The following is a 25,191-nucleotide window of genomic DNA, read 5'->3' as shown; positions in this document are numbered from 1 at the left end:
GCATAACATGCTGAAGGGCATCCGTATGAGTAGAAAATATATTTAAAGGGTAACTATTCCCAAAACATGGATTTTGGTTTTGGGAGGGTATACAAGCAATTTAACTACCCACAAACTGTTTATATCTCCCACAAAGCCAAATCAGTAACATGTTGGGGTGGATTTACTAAAGGAAAATGGACTGAGCACTTTACAAGTGCAATTGCTCCAGTGCCTAGTAAATGAAGAGAAGCTCTGCTAACCCCCATCATCCAATCATGTGCAAGAGAAAATGCATTTTTTTTTTAATTTTCCTTGCATGTAATTGGGTATTCTTTGCAAAATGAAGCTTCTTCATATTTAGTAAGCTCTGGAGCAACTGCACTTGTAAAATGCACAGTCTATTTGCCTTTAGTAAATCCATCCTGATGATTTGCTACTTCAAGTAGGAAACAGAATAGAGTGATCTGTGATTTAAAAAAAAATTCTCTGTTGCATTCACAGCCATGTCCAGCCAGTCAACCTGATGCCAGGACTCTACAATGCTCCACGTTTAACAACCAGGAGTTTATGGGCCGCCTCTACCAGTGGGAAGCATTCACAGAAGGTAAGAGCAATTCCAGAATGTTACTTTCATGCAATTTTGCTATTGCCTTATCGCCAGGATATTTTCTTATTCAATATGTTTTAATAAAGTTTCAACAAGTACAAAGTAAGTAATGAACACATGTTCAGTTCAATGGTACAATATCAATGCAAGGTCCACATGTTAATCATGGAGTACCAAAATAATACATGACTTTTTATATTACATCATAGGCCAAAGTTAGGAACACTAGGTAGTATATCCAGCAACACAACAGTTATGGAAGTAGTGGAAGCTATAAGGGCTCACTGATACTTGTTACATAGTTACATAGTAGATGAGGTCAAAAAAAGACACAAGTCCATCAAGTCCAACCCATGTGTGTGATTTTATGTCAGTATTACATTGTGCATCCCTGTATGTTGTGGTAGTTCAGGTGCTTATCTAATAGTTTCTTGAACCTATCGATGCTCCCCGCTAAGCCAGTGGAAGGGAATTCCACATCCTTGCCGCTCTTACAGTAAAGAACCCTCTACGTAGTTTAAGGTTAAACCTCTTTTTTTCTAATTTTAATGAGTGGCCACGAGTCTTGTTAAACTCCCTAAGAGAAGGGGGGAGGGGGGTTAGGTTAGGTTAAACCTCTTTTAATGTTATAATGTTAATGAGTGGCCACGAGTCTTGTTAAAGAAGGGGGGAGGGGATTTAGGATTGCAGTAAAAACCCATAGCTAAACCATGTTTTTTTACCTACCCCCAACCACTCCTCCTTATGCTGCAAAGGCAGCAGCTGTGGTGTACCCCTGCTTTGGTTGAGTTTTTGCAATCTCGGATCCATGGGGGGTTAGCCAACCGTCTTGTCTTTCCCATCAACTCGGGAGGCTTCCAGATTTGGCTACAAGTAAGTCATCCACGGGGACCAAATTCATAGAAATGTATATTTATCTAATGAGATGGTTGTTCATTTTTTCATGGATCATTGTGCCATTTAATCGTGTTTGGACCTCTTGAAAACTTAGTGTGGGTGACTGAATTATTTTTGATGTGTTGTACCCTGAATTGGTTTGTTCAGGAGAGCTTCAGTAAGGTCTTTACATAGGTTACAATTCATTACTGTGTGTAATAAAGAATAAACCGCCAAACATGACCGCCAAATATGTAGCATTGTTCCCTCTTGTAGAGAGCCTGAGAATCAGAGAGGTGAGTAGTTGGGCACATATTGGCAATATGAGCTGGGTTGTATACCAATGATACAGACCTATAAGAATTTTCTATAGCTAAAATAATGAAAGAGCTTCTATCTCTAGTAATTTTTCACGTAAAATCTATACTAGGTGGTGTGAAAGTTTGTTTAACTTTCTACATGTGTTCTGAATAAACATGTGACATCACTGCTGACATATGACATGACTACTTATAAAGAATTTCTTTGTGCAAAGCAGATAACCTTATCTAGATGTGTAGCTCTTGTGTCCACATACAGTAACAAATGCTGTTTTATGAGATGGGTCGATATTTTAGAGAATGTAGCTTTTCTTTTTTACTAGGAAGCAGTGACTTTGCCAAGGTATGAGGTACTAGTTCTTTGTAAAGTGACAAGCATAAACAATGTCACAACCCTCAAGATGGCTACTTTTATGGTATATGAATGACAGGTACCCATATTTGATGCTTATTGGAGTTTATTGCAGTATCTGGAGATTCCTACACTGGAGGTACTGGGATCCCGATACATGCAATAAATAAGGTGCTGTAGCGCCTGAAAACTGCCCCAGTGTGAAAGGGGCCTTACCGTCGTTTTAGCGGCGGTCTGCGGCAGTCTGCCAAAAAAGGGAGGGCTTTCACACTGGAGAGGTGCGCTAGCAGGACGGCTGAAAAAAGTCCTGCTAGCCGCATCTTTGGAGAGGTGATAGGAGCGGTGTATTCACCACTCCTACCAATTGAAATCAATGGGGCAGCGCAGCTGTACCGCCGGCAAAGCGCCACTGCAGTGGCGCTTTTTGGGTGGTTTTAACCCTTTTTCGGCTGCTAACGGGGGTTAAAACCACCCCGCTAGCGGCCGCAGACCGCCACTAAAACGACGGTAAAGCACCGCTAAAATTAGCAGCGATTTACCGCCAACGCCCGCACCGCCCCAGTGTAAAAGGGGCCTAACGCGCTGCTAAAAATAGCGGCGCTTTACCGCCGACGGCCGCACCGCCCCAGTGTGAAAGGGGCCTTAATGTCTGTTCTGACAAGTCAGCCTACATTCTTCACATCTACACCCCAAGATTCTCTCCCGGGCTTCTCCCCCTTCTTTCCCTCAATCCTTTACAGCACCTCTTCTACCCATTGAGTGTACATGACCACAACTAAAGTGCACTGCTTCTTCTAAACAAATGGAAGTAAGGGAGAAAAAGAGAGGTATGCCCGGGAAACTAGCATTTTTAGAAGGTCAGCCTCTGTGAACAGAGTTGCTTTAAGCCAGTTTCATACTATGTGCCAGGCGGTGGAGAAAGTGACGGTGTTGGATTCCCCCTCAGGAAGGATGGTGGGAGTTTGGAATGGGACGCTCATGCTGTGCACATTGAATGGACTCTGCACAGCCCAAGGTTTCCATTTCCTCTAGTGGCTTATGCCGCCTATTGCTCATATCCTGTATTGTTCCCTGTGGTATCATGGATCAAGCCAACCCTGCAGGGACATCCCTGACATACTCCCATCATTAAGCAGCAGCAGTCCATCTGTGGGACAGAAGACAATGATAAAAGCCCAGCTGAGGACTGCGATGGTTGTCCCTGCTTAGGGTATACTGCTTATGCAGATAGCTGAACGTAGGCCTAGATATGCTTTACCTTAAATATATAAATAAGGACAGGAGGGGACAGTGGTAAAATCCCAGTTTAGGACTTCAATGGTTGTCTCTGCATAGGGATGAACCTCTTATATAAACGCCTGAATGTAGGCCTAGATATTCTTTACCTCATATATATATATATATATATATATATATAAAAAAAAAAATATATATATATATATATAAATAAGGACAGGAGAGGACAGTGCTAAAAAGCCCAGGTTATGACTTCAGTGGTGATCTCTGCATAGTCTGTAAGTCTTAGCCCCCATACACATGGTCGGAGATTCCGGCAACCAAATCCGTCGGAGTAATTCCGACTGATTAATTCCGGAAGAGGTCCGGAAGTGATGTTGCATACACACGGTCGGACAAAGTTGTCGGAAAATCCGATTGTACATAACGTGATGACGATATTTCGTTACGACGGGACTACGTTCAGGCTAGTAGCCAATAGCTTTGGTCTAGGAATTTGATCTGAGCATGCGTGGCACTTTGTCTGTCGGAGTAGGCTACACATGATCGGAGTATGTGCATTTTGTCTGAAAATTTTACCGGCAAGTTGGAAAAGTTGGTCCGTCGGATATTCCGATGGAAACAGTCCTATGGAGACCACACACAGTTGGAATATCCGACAAAACAGTCCGATAGGACACATTCCGTTGGAATCTCCGACCGTGTGTACAAGAGCTTATATAGACGCCTGAACGTAGGCCTAGATACACTTTACCTCATATATAAATAAGGACAGGAGAGGATGGTGGTAAAAGCCCAGCTTAGGACTTCAGTGGTTGTCTCTGCATAGGGATGTTCTGCTTATATGGAGGCCTAAATGTAAGCATAGATACACTTTACATCGTATATATAAATAAGGACGGGAGAGGACGGTGGTAAAAGCCCAGCTTAGGACTTCAATGAATGCTTGTCTCTATATAGGGATATTCTGCTTATATAGAGGCCTAAATGTGGGCCTAGATACACCTCATATATATATATTTATATATATATATATATATATATATATATATATATATATACATGGATGTAATTACAGAGGATTCAACGAGTTTGTCATGTAGGAAACCCAACTATAACTTAGGCTTCCCTTTATTTACTTTTCTAAGACATCCATAAGTAGTTTTTGTTAGCATGTCAACCCGTTGTTGCTGTCTGTATGCATAAATGTGGCAGCACAAAGGTGATCTTTAATGTCGTGCTGCCACATACTGTATATGTGTAACTGCAGGTAATCACTCCATGTGCAATTTCATATGGAAGCATATCAAGCCTATCATTGATTTGTCTGAGGAAGAAGCAGCAGCTTCAGCTTCAATGTCAGCACGGCCTCCGAAGTGACGTCACGTCCGGTGTGGTGCCATCTAGTGTTTTTCACGCTGGTTTATGCGGTGGTCGGCCACTCTCCCATGACTTTCAGCTATACAGGTGCTTATTCGGATGTCCCTAATCCTCCAGGACCACTTGGGAGAGCTTAAAGACTGACTAGAGTGACTCCTTACATGCCCTTTTGTTTCGACTAAGATGTGAGTTGCCATTTGTCTTTTGTTTCTAATTAATTGGAGTTCCTTTTTAACATACCGCACTTAGTCTGGCGCCCCTCTTTGTTCCATATCATTGATTTGTACAGTCTTCCACCTGGCCGCATCCACCCAGAGGGTCTGGGCATTGTATGGCTCTAATCAGCCATGTGCACGAGCTCTTAAAGTGACACTAAAAATGTATCCTTGTTCTCCAAAAATAATCCACACACATCTAGTACTTAATGGCCCTGTAATCTATTTTTCAATAAAATCGTTTTTTACTGTGTTTTTCTGCATCGATGAGCTCCCAGAGGGAATAGGGGATGGAGGGGGAAAAAAGTGGGGAAAGTCCCCAGAGAGAATTTTGTGTTTGGTAAGAGTAGTGCAGGTTAGTTGTGCTCATGTCCACTGCTATATGCACACTACGAATCCCATAGCCTAGTAGTCTCCAAATTGATCCCATAGCCCAGTAGTGTCCAAACGGCTGGATAAAGGGCCCAGGGGGCCTTTATCCAGCCCTTAGGGCAGTGTTCCTTGCACTAAAACAAGACACTATTCCTCTCACTGACAGCAATGATGGGGCATGATTCCTCCCACTAATACCAACCATGGGGCTTTATTCTTCCTACTGACACCAAAGATGGGGTACTATTCCTCCCACTGATACCAACAATGGCATACTATTCCTCCCACGGATATCAATGATGGGGCACTATTGCTCCCGCTGATACCAATGATGGCACACTATTCCTCCCACTGATACCAACAATGGCATAATATTCCTCCCACTGATATCAATGATGGGGCACTATTCCTCCCACTGATACCAACAATGGCATACTATTCCTCCCACTGATACCAACAATGGCATGCTATTCCTCCCACTGATACCAACAATGGCATACTATTCCTCCCACTGATACCAAAGATGGGGCACTATTCCTCCCACTGATACCAATGATTGGGGGCTATTCCTTCCACTGATACCAATGATGGGGCACTATTCCTCCCACTGATACCAATGATGGGGCACTATTCCTCCCACTGATACCAATGATGGCATACTATTCCTCCCACTGATACCAATGATTGGGGGCTATTCCTCCCACTGATACCAACGATGGCATACTATTCCTCCCACTGATATCAATGATGGGACACTATTCCTCCCACTGATACCAACAATGGCATACCAATCCTCCCACTGAAACCAATGCCCTGCCCCCCTAAAGTCTGAAGGACAGTAAATTGGCCCTATGTTTAGAAAGTTTGCCATAGTCCATAGTCCCTAGTCCACCTTAGGAATGAGTAAGGGAAGATGACTACGTGCCTATATACAGTGGGGCCATGGAGGACGAACATAGCCACCCTCTAAAAGCAAGTCAGATTAGAGTGGCGAAAAAAAGAATTTGTCGATTTTAAGGAGGCTGAAAAGAATAAAAGGAACATTTTTGCGTTAGAAAAGAAAACTGCTTGAATAGAATATATATATATATATATATATATATATATATATTTTTTTTTTTTTTTTTTTTCAACCAGAGTTTGATGTCAGTTTAATTGAAACAAAGCGGTACAATCAGATTGCAGCATGTGTCCAGTGTTAGAATGGTGTCCAATTCCTTAGCTGCTCAGGAGCAGATGCAACATCAGCCATGTATCTGAACACGCTGAGTACCCTGCTTAGCTTGCAGTGAGAAGGTTAATCTGCGTTTGCGTTCCAGAACACACAGGCTGGCAAAGACTTTCAAACAACTTGTCTCCTCTTTGAAATGTTTGCCGAACTATGCATGTTTTCATCTTCTCTGATGTTTCTTTTAGACAGATCACATTCCCCACTCCTGTAGCCCACTCCATCATTGCTATTTTAGCATCAGGGACTTTACTGCTCACCACATCTAGCTTGTCCGAAGTGTTTTAAACCATATGACCCCTGGTGACCCTTGACCTTTGCACTCTGCTTAGCCCAGGTGTATTTACAGCATACACAGGGTTATTTTAACTCATGTGTCTGGTTTGTGGCCATTTGGCTCGGCTGGTGTTCTTAAAAGTCTTTGTAAACCTAGGGAGCTATAGCTACAAATTTGAGTTGGGAGTAGACTTTTAAATCAAATTATAAATGAGCGTATAAATATGCTTTCCAAATACCCCTATTACCGTTTAGTTCTAGGTCACATGACCACCTAGGTCCTAGCTCGAATCCGAATGGCTTGGGCGGTGGCTAGTAACTTTACTACTAGTTTGCCCTGACTGAATGGCAATGACAGGAGGAGCCACTGTCAATTACCCTTACCCAATCCATTCATCATCATCAGCAGCAATGACAGGGTGGGGGGTTAAGAGGATTTGATTCACAGCAACTTCTCCTATCATTGTCATTCACGGCAAGACCTGGGCCATTCAAATCTAAAAAAAAGAGCAAGTAAGAGTGAAACTGGCAATACACTGGTAGAATTTTGATCAAATATTTTCATTTTAAGAATTTTTTTTTTTTTTTCTCTAACAAACACATTTCTAACAATGAATGTGGTTTTCGCTTGGGAAATTACATTGATTTCAAAATCAAAGGTTAACGAAGGAAAGGGGCAGAACAGGGACAGTCAGGCTGAGGAGTAAAGAATTCGATAATGCTGAATGTACTTCCTGTACGTCAGGAAATGGGGCAGGTTCTATCTCAGCCATCTTTCATTGGGTATTGATAGCTTTAAAGTGGAAGTAAACCCTCCTATCGTTTTCAGTCCAGGAAGCTGCCATCTTGGCCTCTAATATTTCTTCAACTGCCAAAATGCTGTACATGTGATCAGTTATGACATCAGCCATTGGATGGTTTGAAAGTTTGGTTGAGAGCACAACCAATGTGAAAGTTAGCATTTCCGGCATGCCGGGAATATAAGTGTTTTTTGAAACTGGGTTTACCCCCGCTTTAAATCTCCTTGTGCTAAATTCCACCACCATCTAGGTGGCTGGTGCCCATGGTTCTGTTCAGACATTCCAAATGTCAAAAAATTTGCCTCCAACCATCATGTCACAGTTTTTTTGAGCAAGCACTAAGTAAGGCCATACCTGTGTCCCTCAATGGACTTCAAGAAAATGACTTCACAGTAAGTACAAAGTCTTATTTTCTTTATAGTCCACTGAGACACACAGGATGATATAGACCTTTTGGAATCCAAAAGCAGTCCAAATGGGGTGGGCAACGGTCACTTGACTATTCAATGTAAGTGGAACCTAGTACAAGATCTAATATAAAGCTATCAATGGCTAGTTAAGACTAGCTGAAATAGGAGACAAAGGGAAATATGTCAAATGTCTTGACCAAGGAAAAAGGACACCAAGGATCAACCTGGTGGTTCAGAACAGGGAAAAAAGGAATTGCTAAATTATGGGTTTCAAAATGAACAGGTGAGGAGAATCGGCAGCACCCATAGAAAAGAGTAAAAATAGCACTGAAGAATAGACGTCCAACCTCCGAGGACACTAGCAAAATCGTGCAAAACAAAAAACTAGACATGACAGTTGGTTTTACAGGGGCAGTCTTAATGTTTTATGTTTGTGAGTGTCCAAAACTTCTTCTAAAGGCAGCATTATAGCCCAAATGTCTAATGCCCCCGTACACACGATCGGACTTTCCAACAACAAAACTGTGGAAATTTTGTTCGAAGGTTGTTGGCTCCAACTTGTCTTGCATACACACGGTCACACAAATATTGTCCAACAATTACGAACGTGGGAACGTGGTGACATACGAGACGTACCACGAGCCGATAAAAAGGAAGTTCAATAGTCATGTGATATCTCCATTACGAAGGCTAGTTTTACGCTTCCGGGTTTGTACTTGATTCCGAGCACACGTGAAACTTTTGTGTGACGGACTTGTGTGCACATGATCAGAAAGTCCGACAACAACGTTTTGTTGGAGGAAAATTGAAGAACCTGCTAGCAAACATTTGTTGGCGGAAAGTCCGACAACAAATGTTCGATGGAGCATACACACGGTTGGACTTTCCGCCAACAAGCTCACATCCAACATTTCCAGTGGGAAAGGCCAACCGTGTGTACGCGGCATTAAAATTACTTCTTTGCTGGTATTTTGGATGTTTTCATAACTGTTTTTGAGGTCTTTTTTGGAATTCTGCACTGTGTTCAGAGTTTTGTTTTAAACATTTATGTTTCTCGTGAAGTGTTGCTGTAATTCCAGCTTGGTACATTTTTTTTAAAATGTTTTCATGCTGATCCGTGGACAAAAAAATAGAGACATCTAGAAATAGCATCCTAAAAGCGATAACTCTCAGTATCTTGGCTAAGATCTAGTACATTGTTGCCAACATGCGTCTCCGTCTGGTACTTTGATGTAGTACCGTGTGACCATTACCTGGTACTGGTGCTGACTGATTTGCCTTTATCATGTTACCCCAGGTACATCGACAGATAACGCATATCTGTGCTGTCGGGATTAGTTTGTTCTTTAGAAGTGATCTCTGAGGAATTCTATAACATTCTTCTCAGTATCGTGTTTTTAAGATGGGTTTCCATCTTTAGTTGGGAAAATCAGCTTGCCAGATTAAATATTTAAAGTTAGCTAATAGCCATTGGATGTAAAAGGAACAATTGATGAGGCTTAAAACGGACACAGAGGTTTTTGAGCTTTCCATCTGAAAATGTCTGTTTTCTTAATGTCATGTCAGGGCTGAGGGAGGTGGCTACCTATGGTGCTTCAGCAGGAGTGGGTGCAAGAAGGGCAACAAGATCTGCAACCTGGGGCGGACTGACAACTCATGGGGCCCCCGGGCTATGGGAGATTATGGGGCCACACAAATTTTTACATACTGTCCCTGTTTTTACTGAGGTTGGCAACCCTGATGGGACCCCCTAGTGGCATGGGGCCCTCTGGCAGTGCCCGAGTGGCCCAATGGTCAGTCCGCCCCTGTCTGCAACCTACACTGCTAAAGTAATTTACAACTCATTAACAGGGTGCATTTTTGCCTTTTTTAACTTAAATGCCAAAGGACTTTGTCACAGCTCTGTGCCATTTTGACCCTCTTGCTTCAACACTTTTAGTCACTGACAAGTTTGTAGATAAGAACTGCTGATGTATTTTCCTACCTTCTTGGTCTACTTACATGTTATGGGTCAGTAGGCGGTTAACTGTAGCGAGCACCCATTACTCCTTTGACAGGTTAGAATGCCTACAAACATTGAGTGGCTGCTGACTGTACATGCATGACATGCCACCTACATACACCTTAAGGAAAGGCTGCTCCACAACATTGGGTGAACCTCAATGTTTGTGTCAAAGATTATTTTACCTTTTTTTAAATTGGCATATTTCAATAATATAATACCTGGTAAGGGTCCTTGTTTAGGCACTTCCTGTTATGGGGGGCAGGGGGTTGGGGGATAGTAGAGCTCCTCTTTTGTCATACCTTCACATATGCACCTTGTGAGGACATCAGGTGGCAATGCCAAGATGCATGCCAAGATGAATTGCACAGGCATGATCCTCAATTGTCAGAAAGCCAGTCCAAAGCAATGACGGGCAGCCGATCCTGGACTGAGTGCATGTAGTCAGAAAGTGGCTGAAAGCGGTTGCAGGAGATCAGTAGCACTGAAAAAAAAAATACCGGTATATATTTACATAAAATGTTGAGTTTTTTTTGCTACACAGTGCTTTAACAAACTGAGTATCTACTTTAAGTGCAGCCAATCTAAAGCAACCGGTTTAACTACAAAGCTGCATGATATCTTTGTGGCAATGGCTATACATACTTGTAAAGGAAATACAAGGCTCCTTCACAATGCAACTTTTTAATGATCGTTTTTACAGGTGTGTGAAATTACTTTCCCATCTGACAGTTTATTTTAACTAGAGAGACCATGATGGAAAAAAATAGCATTGCAGTAGGTAATACTTCTTTTGGTAGTACGCCATGGAAAGTAAACTTCATGTCTTGGGTGTCACTTTCTAAGGTAAACAGTATGACAGAAGGTCCTTTGACATGGCACCTGGTGTACAATGGCATGTCTGCATACCCGTACCTTGGCTTTCACAATAATCCAGCAATACATCCATTAAAAACATCTCCTGGGCCTTCACTCTGCAGGTTGACACCTTGACTAGCTGAACTCAACTCTACTTTGTGTGGGCACGCTAGGACACAAATACCAAAAAGATGGCAGACTGCAGGGAACACAATGGAAGTTGTAGGCAGTTGGAGGATTGTAAGAGATGGGATGACCAGACAAGGGCCAGAAGAAACCAAAAGCCCTCCGCTTAAATATAGTTTAGTACCGTGCCTCGCAGACTTCTAGAGATGGTAGAGAGGGATACCATCTAGCACAAAGTGCTAGATGGTGTCCATGCTTGCAGTTACAGGGAACATGAAAGATTTAAACTCAAACATTATTGGCTTATCTCTTATTTATCCACCATTCACTACTTAATATAAAACACTAATATAAAGATTATGTAGAGGTGAACATCCCTCAATGGGTGAGTGATTATGTTTGTGTGCCACCTTGGAAGAATCTATTAAAGCACTATTCCAGCATATGAACTGTCTGGGTTCCTTTTTTTTCCATCAAAGACTCAATACATTTATATGCTTTATACTTTTTGGTATCATTTATTTTGATTTATATTCTTAGTTTAGGCTCATTAGGCCCTAATCTACAGAAACTGTGCTATTATATCGTGCACAAATTAGAACTGTTGGATCTATATTTAATGTTCCATGCACCTGTGATAAAAAGACAAAAAAAAGACAATGCACAACTCACCACCAGACTCCTCACCAGATTCCTCACCAGTTGATGGCACTGGGGTTGGCATCAGCTAACCCTAAGGACAGGGATTAGGCTAGTTTAAGCGGGTCTTGTCCTTGTCAGAGATAGAACCCTTAGCCCTTGTACACACGATCGGAGATACCGACGGAATGTGTCCGATCGGAGCGTTTTGTCGGATATTCCGACTGTGTGTGGTCTGCATCGGACTGTTTCCGTCGGAATATCCATCGGAACCAAATTTTCCAACTTGCCGGAAATATTTTCCGACAAAATGCTCCGATCGGACATACTCCGATCATGTGTAGAGAATTCCGATCGGACAAAGTGCCGCGCATGCTCAGATCAAATTCCTACATCAAAGCTATTGGCTACTAGCCTGAACGTAGTCCCGTCGTAACGAAATAACGTCATCACGTTCTGAACGATCGGATTTTCCGATAACTTCGTCCGACCGTGTGTATGCAACAGTTTCGGACAAAATCCGTTGCACAAAATCCGTCGGACAAAATCAGACGGATTTGGTTGTCGGAATCTCCGATCGTGTGTACAAGGGCTAATTCTTTAGAGAAGGACCATTGTCAATCTCTGCATTCCTGATCACTTTGATCATTCAAGCAATTATTTATCCACTCAATGTCTGTTTTTTGTGTGCCATGATTTGGGCTCAGAAAATTAAAAAACTGGACACCAGGACATACAAGGTATATTTGAATAGATCCAGCCATGAATATGCACCACATTATTTTACATGTGGATGAAAGTGGTGACACGTAAAAATACCTTCTCTTTTAAATCGTCGTACTGTATTGAATTGGATTATAAGAGCAAAGAACATTGTATCCTGTACAAACTAACATCTGACTGTTTATAAAAACATTAACTCTCCCAAAAGTTCAGTTCATATGGTCATGCATGTCTGCAACATGCTTCAATCCTCTGCCCATACGCAGAAAATATTTAAGGCATTCATGAATGAGACAAGAGCAAATACAATTAAAATGGATGTTGTTTTGCAGATTGTAACCCAGAATCCTTTCTGATAGCGTGACTGATCATAACACTTAATCTTATTAAAATGGTTCATTCTCTAAACACGTACCCTTCAAATTCCAGCTGTCATGGTGCTTGTCTGGGTTTCAAAATAAACACGATACAGTTATTATTACTTTTGTGAAAAGTTGGGGGTGTGCAGTCACCTAAAGGAACTGAACAGAAATGCCGCGTACACACGATCGAATTGTCTGGCGTACTTAGTCCGACATACAATCCGGCGGATAGTCTGGCGGACTTTCTACCGAACGGACTTGGCCACACACGGACACACAGAAAGTCCGACGTTCGCTTGCGCGATGACGTACAGCACGTACGACGGGTCTAGAAAAAGAAAGTTCAATAGCCAGTAGCCAATAGCTTCCTTTTTTGTACTTGCTTCTGCGCACGCGTCATTCTTAGTCCGCCGTACTAGCATACTGACGAACGTATTGTCTGCTGAAACCCAAGTCCGATGGGAAGATTGGACTGCAAAAATACTTTCTTAATCCGCCGGACTTCATGCTGGAAAAGTCAGCTGAAGCACACACACGATCGAATTGTCCTCTGAAATGCGTTTCGGCGGACTAAGTACACCGGACAATCTGATCGTGTGTACGCGGCAAAAGAAGTCATCATTGCTTTAAGGACAGTTTAAAGAGCCGAGTCCCACAGGCGTGACTTTTTAGATTTTTTTTGCAGAGCCTGGAGACCAAAAATGGAATTCCTTGCAAAACCTATTTCGAGATTTCCCCTTGCTTCCTATACTATCGTAATCCTTGTCCAATGTATATGCATATCAAAGGTCTTAAAACTTGTTAGAACTTGTAAAACTTGTCAGATCAGTGACCCACCAAATAGTGGGGACAGTCCTGAAGAAAGGTGGAGAATTAGCCAAAAAGGGTGCCAAATGGTCAACTCAAGAGTTCAGAGTACGTTATTTTTTTCACAAGTGACAACAGGAAAACAGAAGGCAGTCAATGTTTTTTTTTTTTATGGCCAACTCCTCTTCATTGGGGCTTTAACGATGTAGCAAAAGTTTCTATAGGACTGAAAACAAAATATAATAGGTAGAAATTATTATATTAGGGAATTCAAAGCTCGTCCAAGAAGTATTTTATGCTTTTTTTTCCTTTAATTCTCTGATGTCTTCTGACTGGTTATGTGGCTGGATCTTCCTTTTTTGTCTTCTCCAAGTGGTGGACAGCTCACTGAGTGCAGGGCACCATACTTAGGGGGCTGGGCCACGACGATCGTCACTCAGTGTCTTTGCTTACTCTATGGCTATTTTTGTGATGCTGTCATGAAAAGGTCCACCCATTGGTGGCGCTGTTGGTCTCTTGGCTTGCAGTACCAGTGTCCACCAGTGGGTGTCTTCTAACACCCAGGGCCTGTAACAAGAGGACCTACCTCCTGGTGGCACTGTTGGATCCTTGGGCTGTAGTACCGGTGCCCACCAGCGGGTGTACTCCAGCAGTGTGGAGCAGACAGCACCTTCTGCGCTCAGCTGTTACGTGAAGTTAATCATTGGTAGTCTTATAAATACCCGGCAAGCCCTCACATGCTTGCCTTGGTATCGCTCTCTCCATCCAAGAGACCAACAGCGCCACCAATGGGTGGACATTTTCAGGACAGATACTCACCTTCAATCCTGTGCTGTCCCCCTCAGTGCCTCATCTTCACCACAACATGTCCTCAGTCTTCCAGGACATCTTTTGGTGAAGAAGAGGTACTGACGGAGATAGAGCTGGCTTCAAGGTGAGTATTGTAGCCATGGCTTACTGAACGCTACTGATAGTAAAACTATGATAATGTACAATCGTCCTATAAATTTAGAAAAAGCAAATGGCAGAGGGTCTGAGGCAACTATGGACTCTCATGGTATGGTAGGAACTTACATACACATTTGTATAAAAATATATAATTTATTGAAACACAGACATGATTAAAAAAAGGTCCTGACGAGAGATAATATATAATATACATATAGATCCATTTTCTGAACAAGAACTGAACAGTTGGGTGTGCATCCATCCAGATAAGGGGTCGGAATGAGGTCAGTTAAGACTCAACATGTTTCGTGGTATAACCGCTTCTTCAGGAGTATATTTCCAGAGTTATTATATGCAATAATCTCTATAAGGACAAATATATGAATAATCACGCTTATAAACAATCGAAAATAAAGGCAATATTGATTGTAAAGATTGGAACATATATGGACACTACTCAAATCTGCCATAGAGATCAACAATCTCTGGCAAGAATTTACTTGCCAGATCAACAATATTTGGCGAAAACTGTGTAGTGTGAGGTTCCTCCTAACAGGAAGTAATTGCAAGAGATTGTATTAACCACTTCTGGACCGGCCCACGCCGATGTACGTTGGCAGAATGGCACGGGCAGGCATACTGGCGTACAGGTACGTCCAGTTTTAATTGCCGCCCTGCTATCTCAAGCGCGCTGCCGGCGGCGCGCTCACGTGCCGTTTGGGACCCCCGTGAGTCCGGTCGTGGGTCCGACTGAACAAGGAGATGCCGTTGTAAACAGCATCTCCCCATTCTGCCTAGCAACAAGTGACGCTGATTTCTGCTCCATGTGATTGGAGCAGAGATCATTGTTAACTAAAACAAAGCCCAGCCCCCCACAGTTAGTAACTCACCCCTAGGAACACTTAACCCCTACACTGCCACCCACTGGTTAACCCCTTCACTGCCAGTGTCATTTACACAGGAATTTGTATAGCAGTGATTGCTGTATAAATGACAATGGTCCCAAAAATGTGTCAAAAATGTCCGATGTGTCCGCCATAATGTTGCAGTCACAATAAAATCGCTGATCGCCGCCATTACTAGTAAAAAAAAAATAATAATAATAAAAATGCCATAAAACTATCCCCTATTTTGTAAACACTATAACTTTTGCGCAAACCAATCAATAAATTGCTTATTGCGATTTTTGTTTACCAAAAATATGTAGAAGAATACGTATCGGCCTAAACTGAGGGGAAAAATGTTTTTTTCATATATTTTTGGGGGATATATATTATAACAAAAAGTAAAAAATAATGTGTTTTTTTCAAAATTGTCGCTCTATTTTTGTTTATAGCACAAAAAAAAACGCAGGGGTGATCAAATACCACCAAAAGAAAGCTCTATTTGTGGGAAAAAAGGGACGTCAATTGTGTTTGGGAGTCACGTCGCACGACCGCGCAATTGTCAGTTAAAGCGACGCAGTGCCGAATCGCAAAAAGTGGTCTGGTCTTAAGCCAGCAAAATGGTCCGGTCTGAAAGTGGTTAATAGACCCCCCCCCAACTACATAGGTCTTATCATTTTGTTTTAACAAGTAGGCAGTCGTAATTTTTTTTGATCCAACAGATCAAATTCAAAACAGCATTGTGACTCCAAGATGGACCGCTCTGAGCTCGAACTTATGAACTTAGTAGATCAGGCTTCAAATGTTTATCACTGCAAAGCATTTCCAATTTGTATGCACAAGGCAAATAACTGGTTAGGCTGCTGAAAGATCAATGGCTGTTTTTGCAGAATATTTTAATTTTGCTTAACAAACATGCCCTGATGCAATGACCTGCATTTCTAAAATACCTAAAAAACGAGGGTCTTAAAAGTGTAAAAGCGGCTCCTTTAGAACAGAATTTCCAATAAACTTAAAAATTCAATGGCTGTTTTCAGTGAAAGGGCACAGTGACCTCTTTGGAACCCAATAAACTCTTGTGCCATCATTCCTGTTTCTTCGTGTTTTTTCAGCAAAATTGAAATTGGCACAAGCATGCTATTCAAACATTCTCACTTATAAAACATCCCAGGAGCAGCCAAGTGGGTTTAGTAGAATTTCCAGAAAAAAATCTGGCTTGTCCCATTGGACATGAGTGTTGTTAACTTTGGCCCTGTACTTACTTCATAGCTCAAAGTTCAATACCCCTTCATCCTCTTCTAATCTTTAGAGTGTAACATTATGCTTATACTCATTGTGTATTGCTACTTTTATTTTCAAGCTGTGCTGTTATGGTTCTGTTATGGCCTATTATGCTGCTTCATACAAGGTTTTTACTGTATGTAATGCAGAATGGACATAACTTTTTGATTAACTTACAGTACATAGGTTGTTCAAATTTCACATTTTGGTACAGTAATTCTTCCTTCATAGTAACTCTTTTTCTTTTTCATTGCAGGTAAATAATGGATTCAACATGCCGTTGTTGAGTTCTTGACAAAAAAGGGATGCCGGTTGACTGACATCCACAGAAGGCAATGGAATGTCTACATAGATGACACCATTGACAAGATCAATGTCTTCCCATTGGTGACTATTGTCAGTGGTGTCACCTCTGTAAACATTCTGTAGCCTCCTGTGGATGCCGGACAGCCTGCACCCCTCCTTTGTCAAGAACTTAATGATGACATGTTGCTTCTGCTTGGAATCCATTATTTGCCTGCAATGAAAAACCATAGAGGAAGAGTTACTCTACCAACATGTGAAATTTGAAGGACCTGTAGGGCAGGGGGTGTGGGTGAGTTGTCATGTCCTCCATACTTCCTTCCTCATTGAGCAACAAGCAAGGGTCATATGAGAGGCCTGCCCCGGATGAGTTCTTCTGGGCTATGCTAAGCACCTGTTGCAGGATCACTCTACTACACATGGGGTATCTTTACTTGCATGCTGTTTTCATTAATGCCCAAGACTAAGGCCGCCGTGAGGGAATACTCGACCTAAAGGCGAGCCGGCTTGCATCAAAATTGTTCTCCTGTTAATGCTCAGGTCCACGTGGCAATGTATACCTTCTCCATAACATGCATTTAGGAGGGACATGCTAATCCTTGTCCAAATCCAGCGTACGACCTCTACCCCACTCCCAGTAACGGTCTGTGGTCTCGTTGTGCACATAGCGCGGACTCCATGCATGCACATTCTCCATACCCGGGCATAGATTGGGGACCTCTGCGGCGCCTGTCTGCTCCCATTGTCCTGAAAGACAGAACGCTCACAGAGAGAATGCCAACAACTCCCTCCTACAAGAGGCTATCCCAGCTATCTCAGGCATTGAGACAGGCTGCATGGTAAACTTCTGTTGCTCTAGGTAACCCTTGCGTCTTCACACTGTCTTAACTCGTTTACTCTTCCCCCAAAGTACCTTAGTGACCTGAACTGTGGAGTGGTACCAGTTACTTGCATTACACCCCTTTTAGTGACTTCAGACCAAGCAGGAACAAGGGTTCAAAAGCTTTACTTGAAAAAGTGCCAAAAACGTCCAACATGCAAGAACAATATTTCTTCCTACATTATGATCCAAACCCTAACTCAGGCTATGTGCTGCCTCAGCATACCTGCAAAAGTAGAGTCCATGTATGATGAATGGGGTCCATTAGTGGCATTTCCCAACGCTGGAATCTTCAGGGACAGGGCCCCAGGTCCCGATGACCTTCTATATGATGGATGAACTAGTAGCAGGATACATTCTTTCATTCTGCTCTGCCCTTCTCCCTTCAGGGCTTGGGGGATCCCTAGGCAGCAGCAGCCACAGTAACTTTGTGTAATGGCTGGAGACTACATGTTGGATCTCATCCGTGTCCTCTGCCATGCAGACTGTGTGTGGCCTTCTGGGCTTCAGACCAATGTCCCTCTTTTATAACACAGGATCAGTGGGTGTGACCCAACAAAAATCCACCAAAACCAAAGAACCGGGAAAGGCATTAACTCTTAGCCCTTGTGCACATGGTCGGATATTCCGACAACCAAATCCGTCGGAGTAATTCCGACGGATTAATTCCGGAAGAGGTCCGGAAGTGATGTTGCATACACACGGTCAGACTAAATTGTCGGAAAATCCGATTGTACATAACGTGATGACGTTATTTTGTTACAACGGGACTACGTTCAGGCTAGTAGCCAATAGCTTTGGTCTAGGAATTTGATCTGAGCATGCGTGGCACTTTGTCCGTCGGAGTAGGCTACACATGATCGGAGCATGTCCGATAGGAGCATTTCGTCTGAAAATATTTCCGGCAAGTTGGAAAAGTTGGTCCGACGGATATTCCGTCGGAAACAGTCCGATGCAGACCACACACAGTCGGAATATCCGACAAAACTCACCGATCGGAAACATTCCACCGGAATCTCCGACCGTGTGTACAAGGGCTTACTCTCCTGTCAGGGGCAGCATCTAACTAGCGTAACTTCAACCCGTTTATGGACCTATATAAGTTAATAAAACAGTTATACCTTTGCATTACTTACAGTATAGCCCTTGTATTATCTTCCTGCCCTTCTCAGGCAGTAAGTGAGAAGTGGTGTGTAAAATAGATGCCATAATAATAATAATAAGTCAGAGAGTGGCACTAACATTTATCTGGTGATTATTACGTCCATGCGTATTAAACATCCCTCAGGGGTGATCATCTCAGTGAAAGATAGGAATGCTGGGGATAAACCTTTTTAGCAGATTGCTGTACTTTCCATAAAAATACTGTATGGAATAAGATATGTATATATATTGAATGACGCCACCTAATATGCACCTAATTTGCTAGTCTCAAATAGGATTACTTTGGCAGTTTATTAATAACAGACCTGGATGCCCTCAGCTATAAGGAAAGTTCAAAGATGTCAGATGCTGATTTATGCACAGGGATCCTCCTTATTTTCTAAAGAATCACCAGCCTAATTTTTCAGCCTTTTGTAACTCTATCACTCAGTGATTGCGTTTTATCAGCATTTCATGTTGACTGCATGATTGCCAGCAACATTCAGGTCTTCGTTCTCCGTTCTGGGCTTAGCTACAAATCACTTGACTTGGCTACATATCACTGACTGAGAGTGATCTGTGGATGAGCGGCACCAACCCAATGCTGTTGCATTAGGTTAACCTGTAGCAGTGACAAATTGCTTGTTAGTAACAAATGGGCAGCAACTCTAGAGGTTAAATTGCCAGCTACAACCTGCTGTCAATCGCTGGCATTAGTGATTTGTAGCAGCAATTAATCACTGATATAAAATTGCTTGTCTGCCATGGCTCTAAAGCCCGTGCATACGATTGGAAATCCCACCAGCAAAAGTCCGATGAGAGCTTTTGGTCGGATATTCCGACTGTTTGTAAGCTCCATCGTACTTTTGCTGGCAGAATTTCCACCAGCAAAAGATTGAAAGCAGGTTCTCTATTTTTCCAATGGAAAAAGTTCCAATCGGAAATTCCGATCGTCTATAGCAATTCTGACGTGCAAAATTCCTACCTTTGCTCAAAAATAATTTGACGCTTGCTCGAAATCATAGAACTTAATTTTCTCGGCTCATCGTAGTGTTGTAAGTCACCGGGTTCTTGACGGTCGAAAGTTCAAAGAACTTTTGTGTGACCGTGTATATGCAAGCCAAGCTTAAGCGGAATTTCGTTGGAAAAACCATCCAAGATTTTTCCGATGAAAACTCCAACCGTGTGTATGCGGCATAACTGAACTTCATTTTTTCACTGCTGAGAAGTGGAAATTCCTCTAACTTTGGAGAGATTTCTACTCACTATCTGTTGTGTCTCCGGGCGAGGAAGTAAAGAGAAATCTCCTTAAGACATCTATTGTGAAATGCCTATCAGGGGTCCTAATCGTTCTTTACTTCAGCCCTTCTCAGTCAGGATTGCTCCAAATGTTGCTAGGGGTTCCTTGAGCTGTGACTCCCATCTCAAGTTGCCGGCATGGTTTCAGGTCCAACATCATATGGCAGAACTAGTGGCATGACACCAATGGACTGTTTAGCTGTCTATAAATTGGCTATAGATGGATTGAAACTCATCCAGTTCAGTAGGGAGCAACCAGTTCAATCCATCTATGGCTATTCCTGTTCGTGATTAGTCGATCTAATGATCAACTTCTCATAAATGGGCTTGTTGAAAAATTTGTGTTCAATTGGAGCAGAGGATTCCTTGCTGTCAGAGTACAATAATGCAGTGGGGAGGATTCCTCTATCCGCCTCAAATTTGTGGATGGGGAATCCATTCCTTTTTTTTGATCAGCCTGCTTATGACCAGCTCAAGGGTGGAATACTGACCACCACTGTAAGCATTCTTTCCATTGACAGCATTCTTTCCACTGACCACCAGTGTAAAGGGCATTCTTGCCACTGACCACCACTGTAAGGGATCTTCATCCCACTGCCAACCAATGTAAGAGTATCACGCTTAGCCCTAATGCAGGTGGTCAAACATTTTAGCTAGCTTCTGTGTTCTTCACCTATAGCAGCCCCCTTTCCCATAAGGCAAGCAGACCTAAGGGTACTCAGTTGGCCAAAGGACTTATACAGAATGCTATAGTGCCTGGCCACCACGCCAAGGCAGGCATGAACTGAGCAAAGCAAACAGGTACTTCAGTTGGCAGACAGGCAGAGTGGTTCAGTGACAGTTCAGGTACACGGCAGGTAAAGTTCAGAATAGTCGGGGTCAATCCATAGTCAAAAGGCAGGCAGAGTTCAGAGAATAGTCGATATCTGATCCAAGGTCGTCAACAGGGAAATTTGAACAGCAGAGGAGGACAGACGAACAAAGAGCTTGGAACACATGTTACAAATACAATATCACAAGCATGAGACTGCAGGCTTAGCTGGCTTAAGTCAGGTTTGGTCTCCACCCAGAGATCACCTTGCAGGCGGACAGGCAGACAACGAGAATGCCACAGTGAAGACCAGGATGACCACCAATGTAAGGGGCATTTTTCCCACTGACCAGCAATGTAAGGGGCATTCTTCCCACTAACTACCAATGTAAGGGACGTTCTTCCCATTGACCACAAATATAGGGAGAATTTTTCCCACTGACCACCAATTTAATGGACACTATTTCTACAACCACTGACTTATTGATTTCAGCAGGAATTCCTTTAACCCTTTAAGCAGATTATAATAAAATTAAATTAGCAACTTGGGTACCTATTGGGTGGAGTAATTCAGTATATACAAAATAGCCCAACTAGCCATCCAAGAGAACCTGTTACCTCTATTTTTAATTAATAAATCTAAGAAAAAATTGTTTTTTAGTATTAAAAAAAAAACTAATAAGAACTATCCCACTCCAAACTCATAGTGTAAGTAAACATTGAGAGTGTGTGTGTGTGTGTGTGTGTGTATATATATATATATATATAGCATCTCAAAAAAGTGAGTACACCCCTCACATTTTTGTAAATATTTTCTTCTATCTTTTCATGTGACAACACTGAAGAAATGACACTTGTCTACAATGTAAAGTAGTGAATGTACAGCTTGTATAACAGTGTCAATTTGCTGACCCCTCAAAATAACTCAACACACAGCCATTAACGTCTAAACTGCTGGCAACAAAAGTGAGTACACCCCTAAGTGAAAATGTCCAAACTGGGCCCAAAGTGTCAATATTTTGTGTGACCACCATTATTTTCCAGTGCTCCGTGATGTCGTCATGGAGGAGTGGAAGAGGACTCCAGTGGCAACCTGTGAAGCTCTGGTGACCTCCATGCCCAAGAGGGTTAAAGCAGTGCTGGAAAGTAATGGTGGCCACACAAAATATTGACGCTTTGGGCCCAATTTGGACATTTTCACTTAGAGGTGTACTCACTTTTGTTGCCAGTGATTTAGAAATGAATGGCTGTGTGTTGAGTTATTTTGAGGGGATAGCAAATTTACACTGTTATTCCGCGTACACACGACCGGACTTTCCGGCAGAAAAAGTCAGACAGAATCATTCTGTCGGATATTACGATCGTGTGTGCGCTTCATCTGTCTTTTTTTTTTTCTTCAAAAATCCAGACGGACCTAGAAATAGAACATGTTTCAAATCTGTCCGACGGAATCAATTTCTATCAGGAAAACCGTTCCTCTGTATACTAGTCCGACTGACCAAATACGACGCAAGGGCAGCTATCGGCTACTGCCTATTGAACTTCCTTTTTTCTAGTCCCGTCATACGTCATCACGTTCAAAACTAACGGACTTTGGTCCGTTCGTGTGTGGGCAAGTCCATTCGGTCAGGAAGGTCAGTCGGGAAGACCGTTGGACCTTTTCTACTGGAACGTCCGGTCGTGTGTACGCGGCATTATACAGGCTGTACACTCACTACTTTACATTGTAGCAAAGTGTCATTTCTTCAGTGTTGTCACATGAAATATATAATATTTTTTTTCCAAAAATATGAGGGGTGTACTCACTTTTGTGAGATACTGTGTATGTATGTATGTATATATATAGTACAGTATATATATATATATATATATATATATATATATATATATATATATATATATATATTGTAAGCTCTAAGCCCTTGTACACACGGTCGAACATTCCAACAGGAAATTTCCAATCGGACCGTGTTGTTGGATAATCCGACTGTGTGTGGGCTCCATCGGTCTGTTTATGATATTCCGACAGACAAAGTTTTAGAGCTAGGCTATAAAACTTTACGACAACATGATCCGATCGGACTTTGTCCGATTGTGTGTAGAGAATTCCGATCGGACAAAGTGCCACGCATGCTCAGATCAAATTCCTAGACCAAAGCTATTGGCTACTAGCCTGAACGTAGTCCCGTTGTAACGTAACAACGTCGTCACGTTATGTACGAAAAGATTTTCCGACAACTTTGTCCGACCGTGTGTATGCAACACAAGTTTCGGACAAAATCCGTCTGACAAAATCAGACGTATTTTGTTGTCGGAATGTCCGACCGTGTGTACAAGGGCTAAGACCAGCAAAGTCGCTGAAGTTTCCCTAGAGAAAGTCTAATTAAAGAGCAATTATTTTATTGTTTTGTAAATATCAGGAACAGCAGGATCCTGTCGATCCCTCCTGTGTTTGTGTGGAATGTGACACGGGCCCTCCAAGTGCTGACGACAGGGTCGGAAACCCATCAAAGTCTTTCCAGAGCCATTAGCAGAGCACTGAGTGATTCTAGTAGCTATTGTTAATCTGTGTGCTTTTCATCTGCTTGTCAAGGTGGCCTCCGAAGGTCCTGGCAGTAGTACAGACTATTGCTCAACGCTGGGACTGTGTGACCTGGGTGACTAGTGCAAACATTCTCGCAGATGCGTCTGTGATCTTGCGTGACGTAAAAAGCCACGTCATAGCAAACCGCAAAACATCCTGTAAGTGATTTGTAATCTTATGGTTATTGGGAAATTTGTGTGAAACCCTCTGCTTTATCTAATTGTGATTCACATGTTTGCATTTTTCATTATTTTAAAATACAAATAAGCCCTAACTGAATGACATTTAGTTTGATAAAGTACTAAATTCCATAACAAGCAACTTAAAAAAAAGTTATGTTTTTTTTTTTCCAACATTTGTTCCATCTCAGTGCTGTTGATCTCCTGCAGCCTCTTTGCTGCCACTTTTTTGTACTTGTACTCCAGTGGCTGTGTGGCATGTCCAAGGCTGAGATTTCTGATAATGAAAACAATTGACCAACCAACAGCCACTTAAAGTCTCCATCAGAAGTCCATGTGATCCAGTGACAGCACAGGAGCTCATTTAGGAAACATGGACAGAGCGGTGTCGCCTTATAACAGATTTAACCACTTGCTTACTGGGCACCTAAACCCCCCTTCCTGCCCAGACTAATTTTCATCTTTTAGCGCTGTCACTCTTTGAATGACAATTGCGTGGACACACAACACTGTACCCAAATTTTTATTATAATTTTGTCCCCCCACAAATAGAGCTTTCTTTTGGTGGTATTTGATCACCTCTGCGGCTTCTTATTTTTTGTTAAAAAAAAAAAAAACGCATAAAAAAAAAATACAAAACCATTTTATATTTTGTTAATAAATTTTGCAAACAGGTAATTTTTCTCCTTCATTGATGGGCACTGATGGGGCTACACTGATGGGCACTGATAGGCTGCATTGATGGGCACTGATAAGGTCAAACAGATGGACACTGGTAAAGAGGCACTGATGGGCACTAATAGGCAGCACTGGTGGGGACTGACGGGTGGCACTGAAGGGCATTAATAGGTGGTGCTGATAGGTGGCACTGATAGACGGCATTGGTGTGCACTGAGAGGTGGCACTGATGGGTGGCAGTGATGAGCACTGATGGGTGGCAGTGATGGGCACTGGTAGGTGACACTGATAGGCAGCACTGCTAGGGGGCAATGATTGGCACCACTGGTGGGCATTGATAGGTGGCACTCGTGGACATTAAGGCTGGATTCACACCTATGCAATTTTAGTGCTTTTTTTTTTTACAGATTCGCACTACAGAAGGTGTTCCATAGGAAACCATGTTAACTGGACTGTAGTGCAAATCTGAAAAATGCAAAAAGCACTAAAAATGCATAGGTGTGAATCCAGCTTGATAGGTGGCACTGATTGCTAGCACTTATGTACTGGTGGGCAATGATTCGTGGCACTGTGAGCACTGATTCGTGGCACTGGCAGGTGGTACTGGTTGGCACATATGAGGCGGCTTCG

General features: G+C 42.4%; 1 protein-coding gene across 4 annotated transcripts in view; it reads left to right on the top strand.

Annotated features, from left to right (window-relative positions):
- The window catches only part of ADAMTSL4 (ADAMTS like 4), a 341,665-nt gene that overhangs the window by 141,104 nt on the left and 175,370 nt on the right, over positions 1 to 25,191 (top strand). For all 4 annotated transcript variants that reach the window (XM_077464215.1, XM_077464216.1, XM_077464214.1 and 1 more), the window contains one exon: positions 484 to 586. In XM_077464215.1, the coding sequence (XP_077320341.1) occupies positions 484 to 586 (103 nt within the window). The remainder of the gene's footprint in view (positions 1 to 483; positions 587 to 25,191) is intronic.

Source organism: Lithobates pipiens, unplaced genomic scaffold (assembly GCF_037356315.1).
Source record: "Lithobates pipiens isolate NorthernLeopardFrog02 unplaced genomic scaffold, aLitPip1_a1.2 Scaffold_30, whole genome shotgun sequence".
Taxonomy (NCBI): domain Eukaryota; kingdom Metazoa; phylum Chordata; class Amphibia; order Anura; family Ranidae; genus Lithobates; species Lithobates pipiens.
The sequence above is the reverse complement of the archived record's forward strand: the minus strand, read 5'-3'. Positions and strand labels throughout refer to the sequence as shown.